Genomic DNA, 26,713 nt, shown 5'->3' on the forward strand with positions numbered 1-26,713 from the left:
AAAATACAATATTTATTTGAAGTAAAATATCAGAAGAATTTTTGTAAATTATAGCAATTCTTCCTAAAAAAGATCTATCTACATTGGATTTCTTGCAAGAAAAATTCATTCAATATCTACGGGTCAATACACATTGTACATGGTCGTATTTTTTTTTTGCCGATCATAATCTTTACGATAAAAACAGTGTAGTACAGAATCAACCATTACATAAAAGTAAAATAGAGCTAGGTTGGATGTTGAATCGGGTCACGGACTATTTGCTAGCAGGATTTTCGGGGACGACCATTCGAGCTTACGAAGTAGCCTAGTGTTTTCTTTCGAAGTACGTCGGGTGAGATTAGACGAAAGATCGGATTAACGTTAAAAACCGGTGCTTTAGAACAAACGCAGCGACTGGATATAAAAGCAAATGTCATTTAAAAGATAAACGGGATAATAGAGTTACTGTAAGCGCTTGCCGGTTTAACAAATTGTTATTTGCTAATCCAATTATTAAGTAACAATCGGAGATAATAAAGGATAAGTCTTCTCATCTAGAGATTATCGCGAAATCATATTGATATTATATTCTCCGGCATTATCATAGCATAGTAAATATTTCGCTTGCGAAAGTGAAATCGCTTGCGTAATTTTTCGATGCCATGCATAATTTATCTCTTTATTTTCCATCATCATGGCATATGCATGCTGTTTTTCACACTATCATTTATAAGTTCGGAAAGACTTGTAATTTTTTTATATTTTACGAAAAGTTAGATTTAAAAAAATCTAACATTTTTTTTTTAATTCAATGTGAATCAAGAACATTAAAGAACAAACATTTTTTTCTTTTCTTTCTTTTACTAAGAATTCTTTAATTTTGAAGTTAAAAACATTCTGTAAAAAAAATTCTTACAAAAAATTTGACATTGCAAAAAATCATCGAATAAATTTTTTTGAACTTAGAACGCCTTCTTTAAAATACTTCATCGTTAATTTTCGTCCAATGATGTTCCAAGTTACCGCGCTTCAAAATCAAACAAAAATATTGAAAAAATACCAATTTTCAATTTTATATAGTAGAAATAAAATATTGTAGAAATAAAATTAAAAAATTTTATAGTTGTATTTCTTTTTTTTTTTAATGTATTTTCAACATCTCTACGATCCATTTTCACAGGTACTTAACTTTTTTCATGAGATGCGAGAAAGTCGCAAGTGTTCTCAAATTTATGAATAGTATATTGTATCTATGCACCGTCTCAATCAATGTTAAGAGTTCTATATCCATTAAAATCTTCAGCAAAAATAATCTTCTACACGCGTAGCAATGTTTCCGAACCGATTATCGGAACATCGAGCACAAAAATACCATGATATTGGGAACTCTTAAGAATTTCCAATTCTCGATTCAATAAAATAAACGAAGAAGAGACATATCTAGGAAAATATCACGGTGCGAACAACATTAAGAAAATCGCAATTATTCACTTAAAGATGATACATCATTGTAATTTTTCAATGAGCATAAAATGCATCACATTATACCATTGAGCAACGTGTTCATTCTTCATTCATTTCTTATCCAATCATACGACAGTAGCTCGCAGAAAGCAAAGTTCCAGAGTGAAACTTGGTGTCTCGAGGAGCGAGTTAACTAGGAAGGCCATTAGCATAGCCCGGGGATGAGTTTCGGTTAATTTCGTGGTTAGCACCCATGGCCCCGCCCAAAAGTGCTACCGTATTCTGGTAGTTCTCCCTTAGGACTTCGCCTATGGGGTGAAAAATTACGAGTGCTTGATGGGGATTTTAACTTTATTCGCACGAAAAATTACCGTATAAGCCGACAAATTGGAATTTATACTAGTTTATGCTCTAGTCGTGAATTATTTGCAAGTAGATAAAATTTAATAGTATGTTATAGTTTTATTTACTTTTAATCGTATTGCCATAAAATTATGTTAGAAGATAAATTGTATTCATAAATATTCTGTATTACATTCAGAGTTGTTGCAAAACTGGAAAGGGAAATCAGGGAAATGTCAGGGAAACTGAAAACAGTCAGGGAAATTAGAGAAAAATCAAGGAATTTTGCAAAATTTTCTGGAAAATAAAAATTTTTGGCTTTAAAGAATTTGAAAGAACAAGCAAGCTTTTAATACGCGAATATCATATTATAAATATTTACGCACTTTTGGAATACCATCAACTTAACAATAAAAATGCAAGTAATAGCAATGTCAGTAACATTGATAGTAATTTACATTGCTATTTCAACAAGACATTCGATTCCAATCAGGACAAAAACACAAAAAAATTCAAAATGTTGAAAGCATCAGGAAAAATCATGAAATTTATTTGAAAATCAGAGAAAAGTTATGGAATTTTAGGATAAAAAATTTGTGGTAACCCTAATATTTTAATATTAAATTTATGATAATATTTTTTCTTGAGAATTAACGATTCGAGTAGCACAATAATTAAAAAATACAGGAATAAAGAATTAATAGAAAGGTGAAATAGATTAATATAACTATAAAATAAAGAATCGTAGAAAGAAGGATTGAATTTTTTGCGGTATCGCTCATATAATTTACACGATATTCTGGAAGCATCGTTGCTTTATACCACGCGAGCGAGTTTATTTCTGGATACTTTGAAAAATATTACATCTCTCAACTTTGCACGCTGCCGCTATGAAACGAAAATATCGAAACTGGATCAGGCAAACTGTGAATAACGAAAACATCAAAACTCGATATTTTGAAAATCGGAATTTTCTTGCTATTTTGGTTCGCTTGCAGCTCAGTGGAGGCTGCAATAGAAGCCAATCGCAATACATGCCGTTGAATTCCGCCCGCATTCGTACGCCCATGCTTTTCGGCTGTAACTTTCGACGTGAGCCACTGAACCTAAAGCGCTTCGCCGCTTCTCATTTCGTGCGCGGAACCTAAACGTTTGGGGATGCACATTCATGGCAGCGTACGCACGTGTTTTGTACGCTTCCATTTCGAACACTCGCCGTTGTGCAAAATTATTAAATATATCCTCTATCGTGTTATTATCTATGCAAGAAGAAGAAAAGAAGGAAAAGAGAAAAGAATGAAATAGTGCGTACTATGTTACAGAGAAGTAGAGATGAAAGCAGCTTAAATAACGATTTGATACACAATCTAACACTCGTTGGATCTTTCTCTCGTTATTCCTACATATCACGTTGTTGATCCTTTCGAAGTTTTTGCCTATTTCTCCATGTTTCCACATTGTCCCTCGTTCGATCGTGTCGTTTGCTTCCGGTATACTCGTATTTTTCTTGCTTCCGCCTGTCCAAGGATGTTACTTGAACGAATGTACATAGTATGTCTATTGTCCGTTATTCATCGAGAAAAACTTAACACTTGTAAGAAGAGTAAAATATATTTGTAACACAGAGTGGAAATATTTTTATCTATTTTTATTATGAACTATAAACATTTCATAAATTAGTATATATGCATTTTAGCTACCATCTTTTTACAAAATAATTATAGACATGTACACATAGAAAAATACATACTGCAGATAATAATTTGTTTCGTGTATATCAAAAGTTCATATTCATATATTTCGAATCATAAATTTAATATTTCAATGAAGGTTATTACATTAAAACAAATTTTATTTATTTATTTTTATTTAAAGTTACTTTTTTAAAAATTATAAAAAAATATTTTTTCAACAAAAAAGTGTTTTAAAAACATGAAAAGTTTCCCCTTAAAATGTAATGTAATGAGTATATTTCAAGATTTACAAAATTTTTTTGTTAATGATAAAAAACTTAAAAAGAAAAAATAAACTGAGTAATCATTTTTCTTAATAATAAAACAATATTTTTCTGTGTGTAGAAAAAAAACCATGTCTACACTTAGATTGTAATTTCCATTACATATAAAATGTCCGAAATTAACATCACGTCACTAATTTAAAAAATTTTTGTAGAAAAAACCTTATATTTATTGCATACAGAGCAAGTTAAAATTTCAAACTTGTTGTCTGATATGTATTACTATGTTAGTAGCAAAAACTGTGTTTAATTCATTCAGCTGATTAAATTAATTTCAAGAGAGAGAGAGAGAGAGAGAGAGAGAGAGAGAGAGAGAATATTAAAATAATTTTTCTATTCAAAATCCTTTATTTTTTACATCTGTGAAATAAAACATCTGTTTAATAAAACGAAATTTTCCGATCAAGCTGTAAACGTAATGTCAAATAGAAATATTATGAGATTGCATTCCAATTTATTGAGTCACGTTCGACGGGATGCATAATACGGTGGCACAACGGCATTTATATCGAGCGACGATGCGTCGCGGCTTGACAAATCGTCTCGTTAAGAAGTTATTCTCCGTGGCCATCGGTAGTCTATTTTCTGCGCCATGAACGTGCATTAAGTCGTTTTAGCAACCGGAAGACAGCTTAAGTAAAGTGTCTGGAGATATCGTACCCCGATTCTATTCCTCCTCTCATTTTCCGTTTCGTTATCCGCCATTGTCTTTGCTTCGCTCGTTAGACTCGTTGCTATTTTCTCAGCTTTTTTCTTACGATATCAGTTGCTTCATCGCTATTTCCCATCCTTGCGAAAGATTCTAATGACTTTATTTTGCTCTCTACTTCGATATAAAAAAATACAGAAGTGATGAAAATGAAAAATTGACAACAAGATAAAATGTACCAAATTTTAATAAATATGTATTTAAATAATATTAAATATTTACTAAATGTAAACATTTATTTATTTATTTCGTAAAATGATTATTATTTTGATTCAAACATTATTTTTTTATTGAATGAATTTATTTACTGTAAATAAATATTTAATTTATAGTACTATTGAAAAAAACATATTGAAATTTAATAAATTTTTGTTTTATTGTAATAAACATTCTTATTTCGGAAAGAATCAATATAATACGTATTAATATATTTTTCATACCTCGCAATTATTAAATAAAGATAAAAAGAGAAATATAATTTTTCCTTGATAATATATAATATATCATAAGGATAATATATATCATATACAAATAATTTTTTTCTTTTTAATATAAATAGCACAATTAGTATTAAAAATAAAAATAAAATGTTATGCTTCTTTCATAATGTTTATTGCGCTATTAATTATACGCCGTGTAAATATATAGTTTAAACAGTTTGCGTCTGTTCGTAGTCTGCTACCCTGACATAATAACGAGACTACAAGAATAACATGCAACGACGAAAAATATGTTAATTAATATCGCGTGATCACAAGCGACCTAGTAGTCGCCGCTGTTTATGATACTAAGAACAATACTTTCGTTGTGACGTATACGCCGTATAACGCACGCCTGAAAAAAAAAGATTTTTTTGTCTCATTTTCAGCCACCGGGACGGGAAAAATATATTTTCTGCGGCCGAGCGCGGCTGTGACAGTCCTTTTTCAACGCGCCGTATAAAACATCGTTATTGCCGACAGGACTAGCTGAGATATTTCCATTCAACGCACATTTCTGCGCGATGTTGCGCGAAAAAAAAATTAGTGATATTAATTACGCGGCATCAGCGAGAGGCAAACAACGCTAGCATAATATCGTGTAAATATTACGTAACACTGCACCATTGGTCGCTGGCTCTGATAAACTTGTATGTTTTCTTAATGCAAATTCAATTTGGATACTGCTGAAATACGAGCGTAATTGTTATCGCAGACGCATAAAATCTCGCGCGAATTGATATGCACTAAAAAATATTTTCCCTGCAAATATACCAGCCCACGCAAATATCCCGCGTATCGACGGATTCGGCCTCAATTATCCTTCGTCTCATTTTCCATTTGTAGGAATGGCTTTTCTATAATACTCTTTCTCTCTCTTTCTCGTGAAATTCTATCATGAGAATAAGTATTACGCGTATAAAGTTGAGGTGTTATACATAGATATACTATATGAAGTGAATGTTTCGCATGTGTTTTTCTCAGCAGACTTACAAAGGGATGTTATACACCCAAAAGGATAAACAAATTTTATTTTTACAAATTTTTTTTTGCAAAAACTATTAACTTTATTCAAAGAATTTCCACCAATATTTTACATGTATATTAGTAAGTGCTACGTAAAACTTTTAATTAAAAATAAAAAGGTAGGAAAAAACAGGCATTTTTTTGGGTGCAATTCACTTCATGCTGCAAATGTTTTGAAGCATTCTTTGATTGATCAATTCGTAAAATTCTTTCTTCTGATTGGTCAACGAAGTATTTGCAGCGTTAAGTGGACCATCCTTTGAATCTTCTTGAGTGTATGTCCCCTCTTAAATTAATTATCGAGTTGCTTTGTTCTCGCAATTCATATTGTATATATATATATATATTAATGTACGGCGCAGCTTATATTCGTATTACATATAATTACAATCCGCTTGCGCAAAATGACCACGTAAAGAATTAATTCCAAGGTGGCGCGGCGCTTAGACCAACTTCAGAAATTTGCATAGGAGACGCTCCGTCTCGCACTTGGTTGCTAATGTGAATTACAGTGTATTCTAATTCACGCCGCAAGCCCGTTGCGTTTGCGTCTTCTTCTGTCGGATGTAAATTGCAACAATATCGAGCACTACGAGATCCTCGAAGAACTCATTTTCGTGGATTACAGCGGTCGTTTCTCGCGTATCATCCCAATCCGGTTGTAATCCGTAAGGTCTCCTGGTTTTGCACGGTTAATTTACACAGTAATTGCAGTTACAGTTGATGGATTTACCGCTAACTGTGCGTTGAATTAACGGCCGAGTAATTAATATCGCGTTACTGCGTTATCGAGATGAAAATCGCACAGATGCAAACGCGTGACTTAACATTTTACGCGCTCGTAAAATCGAAACTTTATTGCGATCGTTTGCAGCGGATTTATCAAATGGCCATCAAAATTGACTCAACACGTTGTAAATTCTCTGCAGATTAGTGCTTCACACGTCACATAATTAAACCTTTCTTTAAAACACAAAAAAATGGAAATGGATGCAAAATTATGGCATAATTAAAATAGTTAACTACGATATAAAAACATCGTCAAGCATAAAAAAAATATCGCGACATGAAGTACTCAATCCTTCGAAGTTGACGATGGATTTATTGCACCTACTCAATTATAAATCTTGAAATCGTAAATGTCAAGCAATTCAATTTTCTTTATATTTCATCTGCGAATTTAGATTATTCTCTCTTATTTACTTTACAGGATGGAAAAGCCATTGCAGTTAAAATACTCTCATATTTTGAAGCAAAAAATAAAAAATAATGAATTATAATAAATTTTACTCAAGAAAAGATATAAAATTAAAAAAATAGATCCCGACCTCTCTCTCTTTAAAGGTTAAAATATAATTAGATAATATTTATTTTTTATATCATCCTTTAAATTAATTAATCCGTTTTAATTAACATAAATTAAATATCTTATAGACCCAGCGACAATAATTGTGTTATATTTTGGAATTAGCTCTGGAGGCTTAATACCCATTTTCTGCACTAATCTAGATCAACTTTAATTTCGGTTTAACTTATTCTTCATCTTTTTCTAGTTTTCAGAATTAAAAACAGATGAAGAATAAGTTAAACTGAAATTAAAGTTAATTTGGTCGAAACAGACGTACAGATGCTATAATAAAAATTAATCGTCGTTTTAACAGGATATTAATATTCATGTTTTCATCAGACTCGATATCGTATTGATATCATAAGAATCCAAAAAGCGACTTAAAAAGAAAATCCAATAATAAAGACCTCTTATATTGAAGTAATAAGCGTCTGTCGAGGCACGTACGAAATTTCTACAGCAATCGGGAACATATTCCGTGCATCTGTTCCATCCCGCTCACGTAGTCATAACACGTATGTCATCAGACAGATCTGATTAGGATCTCAGCAAATGGGTACGCCACTATCCTTTTAGCCACGCAATTCTAACACAACAGAGCGTTGTAACTCCATTCAAATTTGAACCCGAACAAAACGCTCCAGCTATAATGAGAGTCTGCGCTTTCCGAGTCTACATTATGCTATGTGTTTTATATATTTGAATTATGGAATACGTATATAGACTCTCAGGTTTTTTCTCAGTAAAACATATTTAAATATCAGACAAAAATAATACTATCCAACGTCGGAGGTATAATGAGTCTTAATTATGTAAAAGTTAGCCATTTAACAGATAAAATTTAAAATGAGTATAAATATGTAATTATTTTAATAAGGCATTCTATGAATCTGAATACAGAGATAATCCGCAAAACGGATAATTCCTGCGTAGAAAGTACCCATAAAAACCTCAAAAGTATTATAAATAAATCATAAAATTGTATTAACGTTAAAAATAATTTCATTAGTCATATAGAGAAATATATATTTAGATTGCTGGACTCGAGAATATTTCTAGAAACCAATTATATATCGATTGAAGAGAGATTTGATAATTATAAGTTTCGTCATTAACCTGGGAATAGTCAGCTGGGATACTATTATACTCAGTGATGAAAAAATATGAATTATTATAAAATGGATATTATTTAAAATGAATATTTCATCTCTTTTCTAATATCTTTTTATTTTCTTTTTCAATAACTATGCTTTACAAACTTTTGAATATGCAATTCCATCGAAAACCCATAATAAAAAAGCGTTTTACTAACATTTTCATTTTTCAGAAATATTGACATAATAAACTAGTTAACATGCTCATTCTGGTTATAATATTTGTTTGGTTTCTACAATACTTTTTTTTTTTTTAAATTGAGAGTAACTCTATATTCGTAATTCTCTACTCCATATTCTCAAATAGTAATAAATTGGAAAACAATAATATACAATTGTTGTTAATAATAGCAATTTTTAGGTAACTGGTGATAGTAAAAACATCCTAGGCGATCGTTTACGTAAAAAAACAAGCTGACTATTCTCGTTAACGAGTAAGTACTTAAAATAACATTATTATAGTGGGACGTACACTTGACATAATTAACCAAATTTGTCCTCCGACATTTATCGATTCCAAAAAGTCTATTAAGGGCCCAGAAATTCGCGATGTTAACGATCACGATCGACAGATCATTATCGCGCGATTTAATAATTGATTTAGGAAATGGTTTACTTCATCTAGGACCGTTATTAGCTCGGTCAAGCGTGGACAAAGTTTATGATACGAACGACGATGAATAATAGCGCTACGGAAAATCGTTAGTCCACCGTTAATGGCGTGACCTCGCTAGGAAATCCTGCCGGTAAACACTCGTAAACTGGATTCGTTCGCCCATCTCGATAATGGATATCGAATCGCGCGCACTGCTCTGCGAAAATTCTGTCATCGTGTATCGGAGCGTGTGAACGATAGCATGTGAACATCCAGAGTGAAGCCTGCTTGACAAAATGTATTCGTGAATAACGAAAATAATTTTGAATATACATATACATAAACATATATTTATAAATGTATTAACATGGATGATTATAAATATGTATTATTACATAGAAATACGTACGCTAATGCTTTTTTAACTATAATATGGCTTGAACAAATAACATTGATTCCTATCGATATCTTTTCATTCACAAATCCGTAACAATTTTTTAATCCTCCCCTTTGATTCATATCGGAAAATTTATTTGGTAATATAAAACAATGTGACAGTTTGCTCTTTTTTAAACAGAAATTTATTTCCGTGCCAATGTATTTGCAAGTTAGTGATTCGGACTATACTTATATAGGTATGCGCATTATAATAATACGGATATTGAGGTTCACACAGCAACTCTAGCATTTCTATTATTTATACGCAAAAAGCTAGTCCGCGTGTTAGGATAAACGTTACGCCGACAGATCAAAGCAGAGCCAGTAATAGAGCGTAGCGGTATCATGTGTTAATACCATGCATTGGTTGAAATTGTTAGCTATGGAGCAAATAGGGTTTTCAGCTCTTTTACTGAGCGAACCACTCACGAGACATTGAATTAAATATTGTTTTATTTCGCTTTGTTACAATGTGTTTTTTGTTCACCGTTACTTACTCGATGTAATAGTCGTATTAGGCATATGACACAGTAATCATTCTTTAATTAAGCAGATACGAATTATTGCAAACGTTTGTGGACGCTAATTTGAAATTTTTAGATGCACGTTGTTGTGGAAACACGAAAAGAGAAATTCAATTTACTTCAAGAGGATCTTTGAATTTTTAATCCCCTTGGTGTGCAATACTTGATATGCCGAGTGTCTCATATCCGAAAGATTCCAATTTCTTAAAGTTATAAATAAGTCAAAACACGTACGTTTCTAAGGAAAACGAAGTTAATGAGTTAATGACGAGGTATCAGTGATCTCATTGAATAGTTGCGTAATTGAAAATAATGAGTTAACAATGAGACAATAATTAATGTTTGTCACAAATCGCAAATTCCAGCGATCGATTTAATTAGTACAAAATCTGATCGTGTGCTAAACCAGCTAAACTGTCATAAAATTGTAATTCACAAGTGTGACAAATTTTGATGCCAGTGAATTCAGAGATAATACAAAGAAAACTCGGCATTTTATGAAAAAACTAACACATGAAAAAATATTAACAAGGAGATAATATAGTAGTAGACTCTTCACGAATTTTAATCTTTATTTTAGTAAGATGAATAATCCACATCGAAAATAAATTATACCGTATTCAAGCATTTTATTGAATGGATGTTGTAACAACATGTATCTTGCATAAATTAACATATTAAGTGATTCTGCGACAGATGCTTAAAATCTTTTTTATTCAATATTCTTAAGAAAATTTAAGGATTTGTGAATTATGCATAAAAATAATTAATTGATATGTGAGCAAATAATAAACTATTTTGAAATTTTTACACAATCTTAATTTTTTTGTATAATCTTGGGCTAATTTTTCTCTCCTAAATATAATTATCAAAGCGGATAATTTCAACATAAATAGCATACAATATAGTTACTTATATAATGACGTGATTGCGATTTCAATGGAAACGTTTATTTTTAGAAGTTAAGACAAAACATACATCATTTGTTAAAGACAATTTTTCAGACTATTGTGTTAATTCTTTATTATTTGTAAATAATAAAAATGTTATATAAAAGATAAAGTCATGCAGAAATGAACAAACTGTAATAATTCGATAATTATACTCGTAGAGTGTACTTACAATTAGTATAAATTAAACATATTAGGGACAATGTCTTTAGTGTGGTAAATGATTTCGACATAATAGAACAAAATAAAATCAGTAAGTGAAGAAAAAAGAAATTAATGACATATTTCTCTTTGTTGTATAATATAATTATATGTATAAATATGTGTGGGTGGTTTAGCAAGACTTTTTTTGTTATGATTGTAAATTAATGTTAGACATATTTACATAGAATGACAGGTAGAGGTATCTGTTAACTACAGCCTCATGGCAGTTTTTGCTATATGCGAGCAAATATAGTATCGAGTGCCTTTACACATTTGTGTCTTCAATAGCTTTTCCGAATTGTGCATACATTTTATGCAAAATATTAACAGCTTTAACATTTTCATTCATAAGAAACTCAATCAATGTACACAATGAATTTGAACAATGCGTTGCACAATGGAATACTATTTGTTCGTAAATTGCAACAGAAACAACTACTGCTACGAGGCCACAACTATGTATGTACAGAAGTTAGCAAATACCTCACTTGTCACTCAACGTAAATACGTCTCTACCATTGATTTTTCACACAAAAAAGTCTTGTTCATATTTGAACTACTTGTATAATAAGAGTAAAATAATTTAAAGAATACAAATGACCTAATGTTAGTCCAATGTCGGAAGCTGAAATTTCAATACTGTAGGGTATTGTATGCCAATTGATTCAATATTAGCATAATATTGAGGTATTAGTCTGACGCAGTATCGATTGTTAATGTCGTATCTATATTAGAAATTCGTTTCTATTAGAAATTGTTTTCTTCAAAAATTTATTATCATTTTATATGCCATCCCAGTATTAATTAACAATATAGAGCCAGTAACTTTCAGCAGTGTTCTCTCTCCCGCCACCCTCTCTCTCAAATTGTTCAACTATTTTTTATCAAAGCCATTAATAAAAAAACAATGCGAAAAATATGCTATTAATTATTATTAAGTATAACTGAAGCATAGTAAAAAATAACGATTACATTATTATACAATAAAAGAGCATTTACGTTATTTAATAAAAAACGCCAAATACAAATTTAAATTTTGATCTCAGGAACATTAAAAAATATTTATTTCACATTTAAAAAATAAGAAAAATATAAGACAAAATAATATTACTTTCTGTTCTTGATGGCCTTGTTGATGAGATAACTACGTCTTGCATGTTACTATGTACGTAAGTCATCTAAAATTGTCATAATAATCCACTTCGGATGAACTTTAACTGGACTACAATTATGATTATAAGTTATAATGTGGTTTTTTAAAAGCATTTTCATGTATTTTGTAAAAAAGATATTTTGTAAAATAGCAAGCAGTCATTGTATCACTCATATTTGTGATATACGTGTCTACCGATACAGTTCAACCATACTGTTTTATTGTTGCAACCCAAAAAGTCGTAACAGGCTTAGTTATCAAAAGACACACATATATTCAAAAATTTAGTAATTTGCACAATTTATTGTATTCCATAAGCAAATACAATTTGTTGTGAATACCAAAGTGGAACATTAGGATAATCTACTTACAAAAATAGAAAAACTATCGAATGCGTCAATGCAATGTTTTTCTAAAAATCTGTTAACAGTTGTAAAATTTTAGTAATATATCTTACTATATCTTTTGACTATATTAAAGAGATTATAATTGCAGAAAAGGTAAAACAATAGCTCTGCGAATGCAGTAAGTATCTTTATAGTAAATATTTTATTAAACGGATATCTATGCAATATTTCTCTTGGTATTCGAAATTCTAACCGCCAAAACAAACTCATATCTCGACAGCAAATCCCGTTCTGTACTCTGAACGACAAAACATCATTGTTTATAAACTATTCGTTACATTTACGGTAAAAAATGGGACATTCTCTGTTTGCCCTGCCAATTCTATCCACGGCAATTCTGAGCTTTGGACTTGAAATAAATGTTGTTCATAAACATTGTCAGTACGAATGGGAAAGTGAACAGCAGAAGGAAGACGCGATAAGTTCTGGCGCTTACAGCTCCTACATGAGCATATTTATCGATGCAAAAAGAGTAAATAGTAAGTTGACAAATTATTTGAAAAAGTTGAAAAGATTTTGTTGAGTAATATTAATATTTTTATTAACGAAAATTTAACTTTTACATTTAATTAAATAATAAATAATTGTAATCTTTATATCTTTTAATCTTTATATAATTAAATTATAATATTCTAATAAAAAATATTTGAAATATATTAATAATAAGAAATTTTGTGTTTACGAGTTTCTGGACATAGATACATGTTCAATCACTGAAATGTTTACCTTATATCTTTTAGTAGAAGATAAGTTCCATTCACAAACAAAATCCTTATAGATGGTAGAGTATTCGTTACTGCGCCAAGAGAAATTGATCCTAGTTCACCTGCCACTTTGGCGACAGTGACTGATAAGACAGGATCAGGAAGTCCACTTCTACATCCGTATCTGTCATGTGTTAGTGCTCAAGAAGTCGTGTACGACGTATAGATATAAAACGATAAACGAATAGCTAACTCACACTCCATGGCAATTCATATACAACATTACAGCGAGAAAGGATGGAATGGCCTGCGATATCTAAAATCGTGCACAATGCCTTTGATTTCGTCATTGCAACTTTTGTCTTTGAAGTTTGAACCCATCAAAAGTAAGCAAAATGATTTATAAAAATTGACAAGGTCAAAAAAATTTTTTTAATTTCGAAAAAAATTTTTATGATTTAATAATAATAAAATAATACCTTTGCAAAATTGAATGCAACTGTTAACATTAAATACTAAATAAATAATATCATATTACAATAAACATTTTTTGTCTTTTTTGCATAAATTTTTTAGTTACGAAGTTAAAATACATTTTAGATAAAGTAAGTTTTTACATAATAAAATTTTAAACAATAAAAATTCAAAATTTTTATGAAAAACTCATCAAATTTTTTTCAAAAAGTTTTTTAAAACTTAGAAAGTCTACTTTAAAATGCTTTGTTTTTAGTTTACTGATGTTTCAGCCAAGAACAACGCTTCAAAATATAACAAAAATATTGAAAAAAATATAAATTTTTAATTTTATGTATTTTAGGAACAAAATATCATAGAAACAAAATTCAAATGCCGATTTAAATCTCTATTTTTCATCTTTAAAATGTATTTTTAAAAAACTTCTCTACAAAAACTCTTTCTATTCACTGAAATACTTAAGTTTGAATGAAATGCAAATACATTGCAAACATTCTCGAATGTTTCGTTCATGAACGAAAGTCTATATTCTTTGTGTACATAGGTATACTTTAAAGAGTTCAATAGTAATATATCTATTACTATGAATAAGAATAAAGTATTACGTTTTGTACATATTATCTTCTAATCTATACAATACCTTATCTTCTAATTTATATAATGTTTATTTTACTAATAACTGGCATAAATATTGAGTACCATCATTTTATTACAAAAGTAGCATTCCGTGTTTACATTTTTATTCGTCATTATGTGTACTATACGCCGATTCGAAAAACTTTTAATAAAACTGCACTTATGATAATACTTTGTATAATGAAGCCTTTAAAAGCATTTTTTTATATATATTATAGAAAAAAATAATAAACGATCGTCATTCACTTGCAATATATATGTCTAACTGTCTAATACTGTCTACAGATATAGTTTAGTTATGTTACCTTATTGTTGTCATCCAAAAAGTCACAAACCTAGTTACATTACTCAACAAAAGAAATCTCTTTTTAAACCAGACAAGATAAAGTTATTTTTCATTCAGTACTTTTCGAGTTATAAGGCTCGAAAATTACATCAGTACTGCCGACATCAGCATTACGCAACATTTGTCAAAATCAAAGTTATTGGAGGTTGTATCTCTTATTTTTAGTTTTACATAAAAATGAATTCTTACTACAAAAATAAAAATAAGAGAAATCTCCGAGGCCTTGATCTTGATAAATATTATTCAGGATATGATCCTGAACAACATTCAAGAGGTTTCAGTCATCGATCGGATACCTTGTGTAATGCTAATGCCGGGCGGCGGTACTATAACTTTCAAGCCTTATAACTCCAAAAGTACTCAATAAATAATAACTTTATTATAATATTTTGGAAAGCTCCTGACATCGACTATTAGATTTTGGAATAAAAAATAGGGTGTTCCATTTTAAAAAATCGACGTGAGCTTAACCTTATCTTGACGACACCACTCAAGATCAAACTGATGAGATCAGTAAATAGATTTTTTAAATTCCAAAATTTTTGTTTGAACATTTTTACGATCGGATACCTTATCGTGCGAAGAAGGGTGAGATGGATGATCTGAAACACCCGATATAATATATGTCATTATGTATGCGTAATAAGTCATCTAAGTGTCATTATACCGAATCGAAAGATATTAACTAGTCTACAATTATGATAAGTTGTATAATGTGGTCTTTAAAAGCATTTATGTATATTGTGAAAAAAATGTATAAATAGCAAACAATCGTTACCTTACTCGCATTTGTGATATACGTGTCTATCGATACAGTTCAATTATATTATTTTATTGTTGCAACCCAAAAAGTCATAACGGACTTAATTATTAAAAGACACACGCATGTTTAAAAAATTACTAATTTGCGCAACTTATTGCATGCTATAAGTAAATGCAATTTGTTGTGAAAAAACCAAAGTGGAACATTAAAACCTTGAAATCCTTTGTTACAATAAAAACAGAGAAACACCGAACATGTCGCTTTTTTCCGACAATCTGTTAACTTTTGTGATTTAAACAACATTTTACTGTAATATTTTCGCTGCAACTATATTAGAGAACTATAATCGCAGACAAAGCAAAACAATAATTCTGCTGATATGGTTTAATTACAAAATATATTTAATTAAAACATCTGTGCAATAATTCTCTTGAAACTCGAAATTTTAATTCTTAAGACAGATTCGTATCCTAACAGTGAGTCTCATTCTGTACTTTAAACGGCACAGCATTATTGTTTGTTAGCTATTTGCTACGATAAAAAATGGGGTATTCTTTGTTTGCCATGCTAATTCTGTCGACGCCGATTGTGAGCTTTGGACTCAAAGTAAATGTTATTCATAAATGGAAATATTGTGAGTATGAGTGGAAAAGTGAGCAGCAGAAGGAAGACGCAATAAATTCTTGCACTTATGACCCTTACACGTGTGTGTTGATGCAGACAAAGCAGAAGGTTAGTTGATGCTAGATTATTCTTAAAAAAGTGTTGTAAAAATTTTATTTAAAAATATGAATATTTTTATTAGTGAAAGTTTAACTTACGATTATAAAATTTAACTAATATCTACGAGTATATAGTCACTTTAAGATTTTTACTTTTTATTATACATTCTCTCTCTCTCTTCAATATTGATAATGAAATGATATTATCTTGCTGCTACAAAAACTTACGGAATGAATATATATATATTTTAGCACACAAATTTCATTCACAAACAAAACTCTTATAGATGGTAGAGTATTCGTTACTGCGCGAAGAGAATTAGATTCTGGTGCACCTGCTACTCTGGCGACAGTAACTCATAAGACAGGACCAGGAGGTCCACTTCTGCGTCCTTATCCAGATTGGAGTTGGCATAATAGTAGTTGTATATGTAATGGTATTGTAAATGTTTACCGAGTGCATGTAAGTATTAATATCATTTTTTCAAGTAGCGTTACATCATACATGCACATTTAGATATTATTATTTAAATGTCCAGGTTTTTACGCATACCTACGTACTAAAGATGTATCCAAATATGAATAGAAGTAAAGTTCGATTCTATTCAGATTCGTATCTTTATGATTTAAATCTGAACTATTTGAAAATTTCTAATTTAATTGTAAGAGATTTGGACACGAATATGTATTGACAATCTTATATATACGTATTATATTAAAAAATATATATATAAATATATTTCATACATTAGAAATTTTTTTCATTACTTTATATATTTACTATATATTAAAATTCAACCTATAACAATAATTACGTTGTTGTTAACTAAAAGTTATATTTCAATAATTCGATCCGATTCGGATTCGATTTGATTAAACATTAAAAAATCTTGATTCGCACTTCTCTAGTACAATACATATCTACACAATGATCAGCTTGATGCAGAAAATAAAGAAATTGAATTTTTACTTTTACTTCAGATTCAATGCAATCACATTATCATTCTGGATAACGGCAAAATCGGATCCGATCACATTTGTAATCCAAAACTGTTAATCTTTAATTTAAAGAACGATACACTAGTTAAAATAATTTACATCCCACTTGATATTGCAACTAATCGAACAGGTGCTGGACATTTAGCAATACCTATTGTTTATTAAACATGCAAGCGATTCCTGGATGAAATGATTGTGAGAACATCTTCTTTTAATAGTATATTTCATTATAATCATAGTATGATAAAATTCCAGAATAAAATTGTGATAAAATTATTTCAGTCATACTGTTATCAAAAGATAAATTAATCAAAAGTTAACATGAGTAGATCCTCATTTTTTAAAATGTTGTTAGCATATATCAAACAAGATATAATTTATTAATTATATATGTTAAGCGACCGATACGCATTTAACAATTCTCCCCTATATCTGTAATTTAAATGATTTAAATAACACATAAATATATACAGAGATTTATAGCTGATATTCAAGGTTCCGGTTTAATAGTTTATGACTCATCTAAAAAAAGTATATGCAGAATCGAATCTGATTTCATGAAATCAGCTGATGTTATTGTCTCTGTAGCAGGCCAAAATTTTACTTATACAGGTGGTATCTTGAGTTTGACAATCCTTGACGATGGCAAGTATTTGCTTCTTAATGAACATTATTTTGAGATTATTTTATTAACAATGAACATTATTTAAATTATTTTAACATTATTTTATTACGAGTGTTATGAATTTTTGTACCATTCATAATTTTTTTGTTCAATACACTACGTAAAAAACATAAAAATATGGGATCACCTATTCTACCCTTCAAAAATGGGAAGAGAGCGCAAAAAATGATTATAATAAGATGATTCAAAAACTTAAAGTCTCTACTTTTCAGATCAATGCTCTAGATAAAGAGCTGACTGAATTTTTATGAACATATACGAATACAAATATCGTAGATTCGTTAAATCTAAATATTTTATTATTTGTACAAACTTTGCAAAGTTCCATAAAAAATTAAAAATTACACACTAACGTAATTTATACCTTTCAAAAAAGTGAAGTTTTATCTTTGTATATTTATTGATTATTATGCAATTTTCTTCACCAAGCTATTCGAACATTGAAGCAAAAAGCATTTTTTAACTTTGCCTGCTCATAAAAAAAGAGCGGAATGGCGCTCAATTGAAAACAAATAGAAAAGTTTAGATTTTCTTTTTAAGGTGCATATAACATTTTTTTCAATATAAAGAAACTTTTCTTATGTAAACTTCGCTTAAATGCGGCATTAAAAATTCAATATTGGTTCATACATTTACCACACGTTGCTCTTCATTAGATAAATTTTCCAGTAAAAACGCTATTTTTTCACTTAACAAGTAAACTGGATGCTAAGGCAACTGATTGTGCTCCTTGTCAATATTTCCTATTCAAGAACACATGACGTTACGTGCACGTCATGTTCACATAACATTGCGTATACAGCAAACATCAAATATGCATAACAGACATTTTGATATTATCGCCAAGGATGGCTGCCACAACGCCTGTCTCTTTTTTATTCGAGCAATCTAATACATTTATGCACGCAACTAACAGTGAAACTTAGAAAACTGTCTTGCAAATAATCGATTTCACTGATTCCTATAACCTTTTCACATTGCATTATAAATATTTTAGATCTTTATTATGCTTCTTTATCGGGAAATGAAATCTGTAAAATAAAAATAGAGACACTATTAAAATGTCCAAATAAAAAAAAAGCTAATAAAAATAGTAAACTTGTGAAAAAAATTGCAAACCCAATATTACCGATAGCAGCAGCGGAACATGTAATATTTTACAGCAATGTTCAGAATATGTCTGTACTAGGTACAAACATTTATAAAAAGTCTAAAAATACGGTAAGATATTCAAATATAATTGTTATTTACATATCAATCAATAATAAATTATTTTGACTTCTATTAACGATTGTTGTATCTAATAATTGTTAGTATTGTTTTAATGCGTAAAACAAAATATTAATTTTAAGGTGGTACTTGCGCAAGATTCCAAAAAATTGCAATTTATATCTGGGCTGAAATATTCAAGCTACTGGGACCAGCTAACGTATTTTTCAGATAGATATCAGCATTTCGTTCTTGGTACAGTGAACCTTAACGAAATACACTTCCGCTATATGGAAATGGATTTAGCAGACATACAGGAAAAAACAGATTTGTTTTCTAAAACCAAGACTAGCAAGTCTTTGTTTTCAATATTTTAACATATGTAGGTACGATTTAAATTTACATATAAAGTGCTTGTTATACAAGACAAAATAAAAATCAGACGAAATAAAAAAAGTAGGTTTACGATTATAAAAAAAAATTGCAACGTAATTTTATATATATTTATTCTTTTATTGGCAAATGTTTACGGTTTAACTAATTGACACATCAGCAAATAACAAACTACTTTGAAAGAGTTATGTAAATACATACAATCTTGACCTAATGCTGTTTTCTGAATATAGGTTCATGAAAACGAATTATTTCGATATAAATAGTATAATATATTAATAGCATGACACAAATTGCCATTTCGATACAAAGATATAGATATTAAAGTTCCAGAAGCTAAGACAAAACGAAAATTATAAATGTTTTTATATAATATTTTTGTGATATTTTTTATTAACATTTTTCAAATGCTAGCGAATATTAGATTTAATTCATACAGATCGTCACACACGCTAACCGATGCTATAAAATTCGAATTTTTCGCAAGCGTAACAAATTCAAGCATGAGCGAGTTCGGAAACAATACAAAGGAAACTTGGAAACCCGCAAAGAAAGCAATCGTCGCGCAATTCAGGGAGATCAGGAGGAAAGGAAAACGCCGGAAGTGAACAGGACACGGAAACGGTGGTTCTCGCCCCAAATTCCGCTCGTTCACAAGCAAAGAGAAAATCCAGGGTGGTGGTTTTGCATTCACCGAGATGATCTCGAGGTGGCTCGCCGAAGAAAATTGCAAGGAAACCAATTCAATGGTAGATTTTCTGTTTTTTCCCTGCCGTTTTCTTCACGAATAAACCGAAAGGAATCGGAAATTACCACATAATCGCGATTAATCCGAAGCGATTATCTAACGTAAAAAGTCATACGTAACGAGCATTTTTTCTTTCTTCTAATAGGGATTTTCTATCATTCCAAACACTTCACTAATATATAGAACAGTTTCAAAACTTTCTCATTGTCCGTTTTACCAGTTATCGATACTGTAATGAATTTGCACAATCTACTTTTCATCAAAATTTTATAAAAAATCTTCAATTCTTACAATCTTCATCAATTGCAAGAATAAATGCATTAGTTTTAATATTTTAAATCATTTAAAACTTAATTTAAATTCGTTGAAATATAAAAAATGATTTTGTTATTTATTTATGCCATTCAAGATTAATTTATCATAAAGTTTTTTAATATAAAATAATTAATAATAAAATTTTTCGATAAAAAAAATATATTCACTTCATATCAATTGTATCGTGTGCTATAAACAACAAATTTTATTCAATTAATAATAATATATTTTAAAAAGATTTCTCAATTATAAAAAATATGTGGCATATTAATGCAATACAGCATTCAATAAATTAAACAATTTGACTTCAATATCACAAATTCTGTTCTTGGAATTTTACGGTTTTGGTTTGTGCTTTAATAAAATTATTGTCAGAATTATTTATATCAATCACAATCAGAATTATATATAAGGATCCAATAAACACGGCTTTATTTCTTTCCGAGATATTTTGTCGAGAATTATTTGTGCAAAGTACTCGCAAATCTTTTTAACCACACGTTTTTCATCTTACTCAGCATTTTCTTCCGTAATTTCGCGAAAAGTAGGTTGAATACAAGTTGCAGTCATCTCGAGGTGCATCGTCTTGGAGCGATTGCACCATCTGACTCTGCTGCTCTGATTACACAGATGTTCGCAAATAAATATGAGATACAACGAAAGTAAACCGCATTATCTCTACTCGAAAATTTCGTCTGAATTATAAAATATTTATATATGTATTTGCGGACTAAGATATAAAACTTAAGCTTTAAAATCGTAAGAAATTAATCATAGTTACCACAGAGAAAGGTTTCTTCGATTTAAAGAAATGTTTCTTTGCTATACGGTCAATGATTTTCAAATCATAATTTGAACGTCATTTCTTGGATTTAAACATAATTTCTTTAAATCAAATAAATTTTATTTTATTTTAAAAAATATTTAAATCAAAGAAATTGAACGGAAGAAATTGAATCGAAGAATTTGAACGGTTTAAGGTTTAAAGTTTAAATTTTAACTTAAAATTTCATTTTGACGTCTACGCCGTTTATAATCTCGTTATAGATGTCGTTTAGGAGGCAATTTCCACAATAGATTGTATTGACAGTAGTTCTAGATATAAAATAGAATAATGCCAACATTTAAACTTAATCGTAAAATTTAGAAACAGGACAGAGATACAATTGTTTTAATGTGATATGAGTTGCCTATCCTCCATAATTAGTGAATAAATAATATCTAAGATATTTATAAGACGATAAGATGTGATTTGCAAAGAACTAAAATGTACTTACTACAATAACAAAATTAATTGCACATTATATCGTATTATCTTATAAATATATTATTTACGCACTAAATTCTAGTTTACGCGAAGATTCATATAGGCAATTTATTCTTGAAGCCACAAAATTATTTTTATTTTAAATGTGTTTTTTAATCAATATTCAGTTTGTCTTGTTCAGGTTGTCAACAGAAATGTAATGTTAATTTACGCAATGATATTGTCGTTTATTTAGACAAAATATTGTCAATACAATTATAAATATTAGTCAATACAATTATAAATTTATAAGTTTAAATTTTCATTTGCAGAATTTTTCTTTTTTTGTCGCAATAATAACTTTTAACAAGCATAAAAGAACTAAATTAACAATGAATGTTCATGCATAGATATTCGTACATTTTAGTACGATACGTGCAAAGTGAAAAAGTTGCTTAATTTTTGCGGAAACAGTGAGTAGCAACCAACTTAAGGTAATTGAAAGTAATATATAGCTATGACGAACAAAATTCTCAGTGGATTTTAAAAGCAATAGAGAAGTAGAGAACACGCTTCTGAAATTGACGGATTACAAAGAGAAAAGCACAAAGCACCACAGTGTTTTACACAGAAGCTACGCCGCAAACTACACGCAAACTGCTCTCAAAAGTTAAATAATGAGAATAAACAGAAAAGTATGACCGTCCAAGAGCATACTGCAAATTTTATTTTGTTAAAAAACACGATCTTTTTCGTCTTTTTACATATCTCATAATGACTGATTTGTAAAACTATTTCGAAACAAAAAAGCGTTTTGTTCTTATCAATTACATCACAAGCACAAACGAAAGTCTGTAAAAGAGCTTTATTCATAATAGATTATTAACGTTACTTACAAAAGTCTCGAGCATTTCAGAAAACTTAGATTTAAAAATTAACAGATCGTTTCTTATATACTTCGACACAATAAAAGTTCTTTCGCACAATTAATCAAAAGCTAGCCACTTTATCCTTCTAAAAACAACTAAATTTTCATTCTATACATTCATGCATTTAAAGATAAGAAAGAAAAAATGCCGAAAGAGTTATTCGTGATACAAAACCTTTAAAAGCGTAAAAGATTACTAAACACACTGTTTAATCCAAATCATCAAGAAAGGTTTTCTTCTTTATCTAGAAAAAGAGAGTTTTAACTAAATGGAGAATGGATTTTCTAGCAAACTCATCATTTCTCTATCTGTGTTTTAGCTAGGAATAAATAGAATATAACAAATGTAATTACAAGAGTTACTCATTAATGAGGACATCGCGTCGCTTCGTTGTTCTAAAAGCGCGACAGCATCGCGACAAAGTTTCGCTAAAAAGAGACCCGAGCAACGAAAGATATTTTTATTATACACGGTTGGGCGAATCGTCTACTCGCACAATGCAACCTTCATAAACCATCGCCAACCGCGATCGCTGCCACGATGCACGGTAACGATAACTCGTGGGTGTTCTGGCGTTTCGTTGCAGGCCAGCTCGTTGCGCGAGTCGTTCGCGGCCGTTTGCATGAAATTATCGTGGGCGCTTGCAAGTTTTACCGCTGGGATACAAAAAGCGACGGTATACTAACAAGTGCGCCACGCTAACTTGCGGCCAACTCGATGGTTGCTTGTTTTCCGTAGAGGGTATCCCTCCAGCGATTACCATTGTTTCTGTTGATAGCGAGTTTGTCGACCAATTTAAGACGAACTTTTTGTTGATTCATTTATAACTTCTTAACCATAAACATGAATTATTTCAATACTGAATATACATAAGTAGAGTATAGTTTTTAAATAAAGAAAATTTATTTAAACCTACACGAAGAAAATATTAGGACATAAAATAAAAAATTCTTTTTTTAATATTTAATTAAAAGACAAAGACATAATATTACAATATATAATCATAAATATAAAAATTATAAAATTATAAAACTATAAAAGATTATATTTTAAAATTTGTTACAAATAAAAATTTATAAGATTTATATAATAATAATGTTTATGTAATTTGTCAATTTCTTTTTAAACAAATTACTATGTTAATATTGCAATTTTATTGCAATATTTTCTTCGTGTATGTATATGAATCCCTAGGTAAATTATACAGATAATAATTATAATATTGAATTAATTTCGTATCGAAGCCAATCTCGAAACTCTTTCAGTTTAATATTTTGACTGCCAAACTAGTTTTAACTTAATATAAATGCTTTTTTAATATAAAAATTTAGTGTATTATTTTAACAGCTTTAATTTTTTAAATATTTTAATATAATTTGTATTAAGGTAAGATTTAATTAAAAATATTATTAAGCACCAAAATTCACTTTGACTGAATATGGCCAATATCTTTGTTTATTTTTGTTGATCACTCCTCGATCAATTTTACTTATTATAAATTAAATTCAATCAAGTAATTTGTCGCAAATGCAAATTGCAGAGTAACGGTGAGACTCGGTACATAGAGAGTATAAAAAGGCGCGCTCGTAAATGCGGCAGAAACTTTAGCAATTAATTTTGTATCTGAGTGCACTTTATTCTACTGCGCGATACTTAATGGCAGCGCCGAGATAAGGATTGTTTGCGTTTAGAGCGGGAATGCATTACCATGTACAAACACGTGCGGAATAGTTCCGTATTCGTGGTGCACTTGGGAAGAGTAGAAAGAAAGAAGGATTGAGAGAACGGTATCGATTTTCAAATCCATCCTAAAGCGAAAACAAAGAAAAATAAATACGGAGATGTACAAATCGCAATATTCAATAATTGTATATTTAATAAACTGTAATATGGCGATCGATAACTGGATACATTTTATAACAAACAAAACAAGATACTTTATATCAAATTTAAAAATAAAACGACATTTGTGTCAAGAGACACTGAATAATAAGAATAATAAACGCACGGTCGAAAAATGTAACTTGAAATTTACCGATCTGTTAACAGCGAACGCGTTAAATAGTCTCTGTACTTTACGATATAGTAGTTAATTACTGCCAGCAAGCACGAAGTTCCTTTGTCCTACAACTCTCGTTTTCCACAATCGCAACTAAATTTACCAGATTCTCGTTGCCGGTGAGTTTCTGCCGTCGACGAATTGCGTGACGTACAATTTGCAAGTGGAAACTCCACCTTCGCGTTAGCGATACGGTGACATGGTCCAGATAGCATACTTAACCCAGCAGTCTCTAAACTGAAATAGCCGATAAATCTCATCGCAGTCAGATAACGAGACAAAGTCAAGAGTGTGTCTACTTCGATTGAAAATATTTTTAGAGTCTACTTGTTAATATATATATATATATATACACACACACATATATACAGTGCATTTTTTTCTTTTGCCTACATATTATTAAACAGCAATAATAATTAAATAAACGTCTTTAAATAATATGACATTTAATTATAAATGTTTTACTGTCAGACAAATTTTTTAAATGACATGTTTCACTTCGTGCCTTTTCATTATTTTTCCAATTTATCCAACATGCCATGTTTTTCGAAATAACTAAAAATATATGTGTCGCATTTTAAACTGCATCAACACGATTTAATTCAGTAACAATAACAGCTGAATTTTAAAGTAATTATTATTTCGATTACTATTTCATTATTTTGACATAACATCATTTGCCAGTGTTGTTCACTGAGATGCAAAACATGCTAGGAATTAAATTTTCAATATCGAAAACTTTGATAGTATGTTCAACAGTGTAAGACATGATACACAATGGTTACCTACAGATTTAAAAAATTACTAATAAATTCATTAATAAAATTCATTCATGAATTTCTTAATAATATTTAATTTTTATTAGTAACTATATATTGTGAAAACGAATTTAAGTATGGTAACGAGCCGTGCAATGAAATGTTAGAGAATCGATTACAAAAACTCTCCTTCGTGTTTAATCATTTATATGATTTCCATACTAATAGTTTTCCTTTCCGAAATCCATCTCTGATAATATTTAGAAGCGCATTATAAGAATTACAAAATCTAGATACGTAAATACAATACGTCGCAAGTTCTCTATTTCGTTGTATATCGGACATCTGCTGATCTGCACTCGGTTTTGTGGGATGCTGATGTGGCACGTAAAGAATTCTTCGTCACATTTCTTCTCGCGGTGATAAGTCAGACTTTAAGAGACCACGATCGCAGATACCTTATCTATGGTCTCCCTTTAAAAATGCATTTCCACCGTCGATGTATGCGCGCAAAACCATCCCGAAATTTATCTGGATGTACGTTATCGTTACCGTAATCGTTATCGTTATTGTCGTCGGTTGGAGTAGAGTTTGGAAATTACGAAAGACAGAATTTTCACTGCGCAGGCTATTATTAAGTCGTGATATAGATAACTATCGATCATTAACTCTATCGACTGTTTTTAACGCGACGCGTATCGTGAAGGATGGAAAGTATTAACCTCGTAAAGGCTCAAGAGCTCCATCAATCCTGCGATGTTTTTTTTGTCGAGAAGTATAGAACCTTTCATATTTCGTTTAAACAAGCTCTCGCGTACTCTTTTTAGTACTTTTTAATAGAATCTACAATATTCTTACTCTATTAAAATAAAAACAGTATTGTATTTTTTTTATTTATTAATTATTTATAACTATAATATATCTATATTATTCTA

At 30.0% G+C, this 26,713-nt stretch overlaps 3 protein-coding genes and 1 pseudogene across 6 annotated transcripts in view; all 4 read left to right on the forward strand.

Moving 5' to 3' along the window:
* The window catches only part of LOC108749179, a 222,782-nt gene that overhangs the window by 99,827 nt on the left and 96,242 nt on the right, over nucleotides 1–26,713 (forward strand). The window lies entirely within an intron of this gene.
* On the forward strand, nucleotides 12,732–13,905 carry LOC108749182 (major royal jelly protein 4-like). The gene is made up of 2 exons (XM_018487728.1): nucleotides 12,732–13,271; nucleotides 13,571–13,905. The coding sequence occupies exons 1-2, from the start codon at nucleotides 13,085–13,087 to the stop codon at nucleotides 13,720–13,722; spliced, it is 339 nt and encodes a 112-aa protein (XP_018343230.1). The 5' UTR covers nucleotides 12,732–13,084; the 3' UTR covers nucleotides 13,723–13,905.
* LOC108749185 lies at nucleotides 16,200–20,589 on the forward strand (annotated as a pseudogene).
* LOC108749158 (major royal jelly protein 1-like) overlaps nucleotides 20,227–26,713 on the forward strand; it is a 9,796-nt gene continuing 3,309 nt past the window's right edge. The window contains exon 1 of the mRNA XM_018487694.1: nucleotides 20,227–20,327. Within this exon, the coding sequence (XP_018343196.1) occupies nucleotides 20,227–20,327 (101 nt within the window). The remainder of the gene's footprint in view (nucleotides 20,328–26,713) is intronic.

The sequence above is a fragment of the Trachymyrmex septentrionalis genome, unplaced genomic scaffold (assembly GCF_001594115.1).
Source record: "Trachymyrmex septentrionalis isolate Tsep2-gDNA-1 unplaced genomic scaffold, Tsep1.0 scaffold27, whole genome shotgun sequence".
NCBI lineage: Eukaryota > Metazoa > Arthropoda > Insecta > Hymenoptera > Formicidae > Trachymyrmex > Trachymyrmex septentrionalis.